The 6,285-nt window shown below is 31.5% G+C and overlaps 1 protein-coding gene and 1 long non-coding RNA gene across 2 annotated transcripts in view; one reads left to right on the top strand and one right to left on the bottom strand.

Moving 5' to 3' along the window:
- The first annotated feature begins 555 nt into the window (after positions 1–555).
- On the top strand, positions 556–3,071 carry LOC117116211. Its single transcript, XR_004446706.1, has 2 exons — positions 556–769; positions 947–3,071. It is a non-coding gene; the product is annotated as an uncharacterized LOC117116211 (long non-coding RNA).
- A 1,255-nt stretch (positions 3,072–4,326) lies between these two features.
- The window catches only part of LOC117116210 (perlucin-like protein), a 3,978-nt gene continuing 2,019 nt past the window's right edge, over positions 4,327–6,285 (bottom strand). Inside the window, exons 3-4 of the mRNA XM_033260202.1 lie at positions 5,203–5,328; positions 4,327–4,601 (exon numbers count right to left, since the gene is read on the bottom strand). Coding sequence (XP_033116093.1) covers positions 4,327–4,601; positions 5,203–5,328 — 401 coding nt within the window. The remainder of the gene's footprint in view (positions 4,602–5,202; positions 5,329–6,285) is intronic.

Raw genomic sequence — 6,285 nt, 5'->3', positions numbered from 1 at the left:
TATACTATTGGAGATCAATGTGTAGTTTATTGATAATAAGCACAATTAGTTAACTATCATTGCTATGTATTGTTTTTGAATGACAAGTTAATGGTAACATTATATTGTTATTATTATGGATATTATCATATAATTGGAGATCGTTGTCCAGCATATTAATGGTAATGTGCACAACTAGTTAATAGTAATTGTTATTGTCGTGATGGAATAATAGAAAATAACTGTATTTGCGTCAGGAGAAACGTGTATAGGTGTAATTTTGCCCTACCTGACATGGAAATGTATCGAATACTCAGTACATTTGAAAACAACTGCGAAAAAATCGCAAGTTATTCTCGAGTGGGACTCGAACCGACGATCTCCAGATCACTAGCCTGGCATACCTCTAGACCACCGAGCTTGCGCCAGATGGCCAGGGTTGAATTCAAGCGATATCGGTTAGCAAGTGAGCGCGTTATTATTATCTAACCAATCACACGTACGCGTTTAAAATTTCCAGTTTCTTATTGGCCAGTGATTCGATCATCATATTCTTGGTATTCGGATCGGAATTTTCTCGTGGACGCACGGCAGCTAACGGTTAGCAGGATCCTGATCCTGCTAACCGTTAGCTGCCGTGTGAGAACATAGCCTGTGTCTTGTATGCTGTGCCGTAGATTTCTGTGCGTTGTATGGTATATCGGGTACTGTGGCTTGGTTTCACGAACTGGTGTGACGATGTTACAGGACAGACCCAAAACCAACACGAAGCAGGCATAAGATCGTGACCGTGAGTTTCCATGTATTTGTTTTTGGTTCTTAACATTAAAGTAACAATTGCAAGTATATTGATTATTACTGTACTTACCCTTGCTTGTGTGTAATGTAAAATGTAACTTTATAGCTTCGAAACATTATGGAATTGTAGGTTCTTTGTTATGTCATGTATTATTGTATTATATTGTAGATCTTAGATGATTGGAAGAAGGGGAGAGAGATTGGAAGCACCGGACCAATTGCTCTTTCCGATTGACCACTTGATGCCGGGAATCTCAAACTTGGGAGCTAAACTTATTAAATTGTTATTATGAGGTTTTTTTTATGTACACCCATAGTTTTGCTGAGTTCGTGTTAGCCACGTTAGAGCTAGCTAAGTTCGTGTTAGCTACGAACTCGGGAAAGCTCTATAAAAAGTATGTAAACAACCCTAATTAACAAAACTTCCTATGTTAATTATCGTAATCAGCTTGCTTCTTTAATCAGAAATTCTAAACAACAATACTATGCCAGGCAGGTTGAGGAAACAAAGCTTAATTCAAAACAAACTTGGAATATTCTTAACGACTAAACCAATCTCATCTTTTTATAAAATAAACGATATACACATTTCTGATCCTCAAACTATTGTTGATAATTTTAATAAATATTTTGTTAAAATTGGTCCTGAATACTCGCGTAAAATTCCTCAGCCTGATATTACTTTCAAAAGTTTCATGAATAAAATTAAATCTCCACTTAGATTTTTCTTTTTTTTCACATACAAACAGATGAAATACTCTCAATAGTTAGAAATTTGAAATCTGGTGTTAGTAGCGGCTTTGATGATATCAAGCCTGATTTTGATAAATCAGTTGGTGAACTAATAGCACCACCTCTTGTTCACATTTTTAATTTATCCTTAACTACTGGAATTGTTCCAGAGAAACTGAAAATTGCCAAGATAACAAAGTAGGGAGACTGATACCTTTGGTAATTATAGGCCCATCTCAGTCCTTCCCGTTTTCTCCAAAATTTTAGAACGCATTATTCATAAAATACTCTATAACTATCTTCTCAACGTGACATAATCTATTGTATAAAAACCAATTTGGCTTTCGCCTAAATATGTCTACTGAAATGGCTGTTTTACAGTCATATGATAACATTATTTCCGAACTTAATAAGAGGAAACATGTTTTTGAATTTTCTTGGACCTCTCAATGTCATTTGATACCATAAATCACAAGATTCTACTCTGTAAACTGCATCATTATGGTGTGGTATCGCCTTTGAGTGGTTCAACAGTTACCTTACAGATAGAATGCAATATGTTTCTTTTAACTACCATAACTCATTCTTTTTAAATACTTGTTATGGTGTCCCTCAAGGCTCAATTTTAGGCCCTTTATTCTTTATTATTTACATAAATGACTTAGCCTACATATGTAAACACTCCAATATTATTTTATTCGCCGACGACACAAACTTATTAATTTCTGATGATAATTTAAACTCTCTAGTTTATAATGTTAATTACGATCTATCGATTATTTCATGCTGGTTTAAGGCAAATAAGCTATCACTTAATGTTAATAAAACCAACTATATGATTTTCAGAAATAGATATAGTAGGCCTAACCGTACTTACAAGGACCTTAATATTGCTAAAGATCGTAATAATATTTTGCGTGTTACTAGCTGCAAATATCTTGGTTTAATAATGGATGAATGTTTAACTTGGAATCAACATACAACTTATATTGAAAATTTAGTTTCAAAATATTTTGGTATTCTCTTCAGACTAAAGCCAATTTTACATGTTAATGTTTTATCATCATTATATAAGACCTTAGTTCTTTCTCATATCCAATATTGTAATTTTATTTGGGCTGATCATAACAATTGTTGTCTTGAAACTGTTTATCGCAAGCAAAAGCGCATAATGCGTCTATGTACAAATTCACAATTCCATGAACATTCACCACCATTATTTGCCAGTCTTAATCATTTAACTGTGTATGACATTCATAAGTTATCTAAAGGTGTTTTTATGTATAAATTTAAAAATAATTTATTACAAGTTAATTTTTTCAAATTATTTTGTTAGAGTAAATTCAGTTCATGATTATGGTACCAGGTCCTCCGATATGTACCGTCTACATACTTTTGTTACCGATATGGCCAGAAATACTATCCGAAGGCATGGTCCGATTTTATGAAATAATATTGATGCTTCTATTCGTAATTCAGTATCTGTCAAAATGTTCAAAATGATGTATAAAAATTATTTGTTGTTAACGTATCAATAAAGATCCTTTATATATTTACATTCATGCATGCTTTTATATAGTTCATATCCTGCCAACATGTTTTTGTCACCGTTGTCATGTATCACGTCATGTTCGTCCGTGTAACTGTTATTAATTTTAGTTTAGGTGGCCAATGGTTCAGTACATGAAAATATGGAAGTTTTTGGAAAATTAACTGAAACTGAAACTGAAAACTGAAACTGATGTAGAATTTCACAAAACCTTATTTGATCTACGTACAATTGAACGAGTTTAAAAAGTGAAATTAAGACACTATTAAGAAATAATTTAAGTCTAAGAGTGCAATTTCCGGATTTTGCCGCATCCCTACCTTTTCAACTCAGCTCCCCCCCAACCATGTTGAGGAGAATGTAGACGCTTCTACTCGGCCCTCACGTCTATCTTTTCTCTAAAAAATATTTATGTACGCTTACTGTCAAAATTGACACCATTTATAAAACAGTTTTTATATCTGAAAGTGCCATTTCTGGCCATTTAGAGTTGTCACATTATATTTTTTTACTTCAGCCACACCATAGCTGGATGTTGTTACACCTGGTATTCCCTATTTTTTCTACCCCACAAGTCCACATAAACTTATTTGATCTACTTAAGATTAAACGTATTATTGGCGAATTCGGACACTTTTAAATATATATTTCTAAGCCCGAGAATGCTATTTCCGGCCATTTAGATTTGCTTTTTGTTCAACCATGATGGGGCTGAGGTGGCTGTGCACTCTCCTGGTACCTGCTTCTTCCTCCTACAAGCATCTGTTTCACAAATTATATGGTGTTTACACATACCTCCATGGTGTATATAAAATTACACGTCCTAATGGCAAATTTACAATTAACAATTATTAACTATTAACAATTATTTTAACAATTAATTAATTAATTAATTAATTAAATTTTAATTAACAATTATTTTAACATTTCGTCTTTTTCATATGAATATATATGAATATATTTGTCCTATGTATGCATATGATTTATATAATAGTGAGTGCAAACTAAATTATCGTTTGATAAAAAATACAAGCATTTGTTTCACAAAATATATGGTGTTTACACATGATACCTCCATGGTGTATATAAAATTACACGTCCTAATGGCAAATTAAAAATTAACAATTATTAACAATTTACAATTAATAATTAATTAATTAAATTAATTATTTAATTATTTTAACATTTCGTCCTTTTCATATGTATACATATGAATACATTTGTTCTATGTATGCATATGATTTATACAATAGTGAGTGTAAACTGAATTATCGTTTGATCAAAAAAAGACTGCAATCAAGTGGCTCGTGTTCATACTGCGTCGGTGCCCCTTCGTCACTTAACGCGTTACACATTATCTTGTTTGGCATTTGCTGAATTTGGAACGCCTTGCACTGGTTAATCGAGATGCAGAATTGAAAACAGTGAGCTAAACTTCTTGTCGCTTTACTATCCAGGGTGAAATCGGCTAAGGCGTAGGGAACTAAGCAAGCTGCCTGTCCTGCTTTACCAGACACTTTTCTTGCAAAAGACGAATGTTGTTCTGAATTAATAGACACAAACGGGGTATTTAGAGATATGTTCAATATTGTCCAATAATTATTTTCTCTGTTCCTTATCAAATTTAACCCCTTATAGTCGAATTGACTAAGGTACTACATAACATTTAACCAGGTACACTGTCAAATGTCACAGAATATACAATAAATTACAATTAATGGTGACAACATTAGATCTATTATTTTATACATCTTTCATTCATCATTTAGGTTTGAACTGGGCGGGGGTGGTGATTGTTTAAACATTATTCCGTGAAGTCTTGGGCATTGTTATCGAATTTTATTTGTTTTTTAATATATATTCATAATATATATTTTAAACTTCATTCAAAACAGAGCGATTTACATATTGTTTCTTCACTTTTCCTTCTCTTCCAACAGTGTGTCACCACCCACAAAAGGTACGGTAGATAATGCTCTCTAGCCAATGACTCCTAATTAAAATACCTTGCTCTTAGCCTCTCACTTAAAGGCTTATAGAGTGGAGTAGTTCTTAACACTCACGATGTTAAACATTTTTTAGTTAATTTTCTAACCTAGGACCTTGAAAGTATAAGTGTCTTTGTAGGTTTAAGATCAAGTTACCTATTTCACAAACATATAAATTGAAGTAGTAACTGCAAGGATAATCGTGCCAATTCTTGTCGATCCCGCTACATATGATTACAGCACAATGTTCAGATACACCATCTGGTTGATCTGGTGACCAATCTGGCGAGGGAAAGAATGAAAATACACATAACAAGAACTAATGGCACCTCCAATGTAATAATTATAAATTATTATTATCAATATTATTATTGTCAGAATTATCAATATAATAATAATAATAATAATAATAATAATAATATTATTATTATTATTATTATTATTATTATTATTATCGTTATTACTATCATTATTATTTTCATCAACAACACGGTACATAGGATATTGCCATAACTATCGCCTTACCATCACCATTATCATCATCACCAACACCACCATTATTATTATTATTATCCTCATTATCATTATCATCATCATAATCATTGGAGTTTAACACTAGGGCGCGATTTTGCAAAATACAATTACATACTTATTCATTCATTCATTCATTTTTTCTTTATTCAGCCGAGCACGTACATTTACAATAACAATGAAATAAGACAGAAAAGAGCAATCAAATTGGACAAGCAACATATTAAACAATTAGGCCTATTACCTAAGTTGGCTAGGATTGACTCTAGCTCAAGCCATTCTTCGGATATTATACAGATTTGTAATACAGTTGTATAAATAATTTTTTTAAATAAATTAATAAAATAAAAATAAAAATTAGAAATCAAATAAATTCCTTAAAATAACAAATCTAGGCCTACAAAGATAAATAGGGTGTAATTGTATAAATAATAAATGGAGAAGGAATCAACATTAAAAAGTGCACCTACATCAATGAATATACAGTATTTATGAACAGTTTAAACAAAGAAGTCGTGAATCATAAAAATTAATCTAAACCAAATTCCAATAAAGCACAATTAGTTAAAAAAGTGGAATAAATATTTTTTTTAAATAAATAAATTTAATATGTATTAGCAAAAAAAAAAAATGAATGAAATGAGATAAAATGAAATAAAAAAGAAAAACAAATTAATAGATAATATTAAATAAAGAAAACAGTAAACT

Source organism: Anneissia japonica, unplaced genomic scaffold (assembly GCF_011630105.1).
Source record: "Anneissia japonica isolate Jap-2015-1 unplaced genomic scaffold, ASM1163010v1 scaffold879_len45430_cov102, whole genome shotgun sequence".
Lineage (NCBI taxonomy): Eukaryota > Metazoa > Echinodermata > Crinoidea > Comatulida > Comatulidae > Anneissia > Anneissia japonica.
Note: the sequence above shows the minus strand (reverse complement) of the source record. Positions and strands in the feature narration are given on the sequence as shown.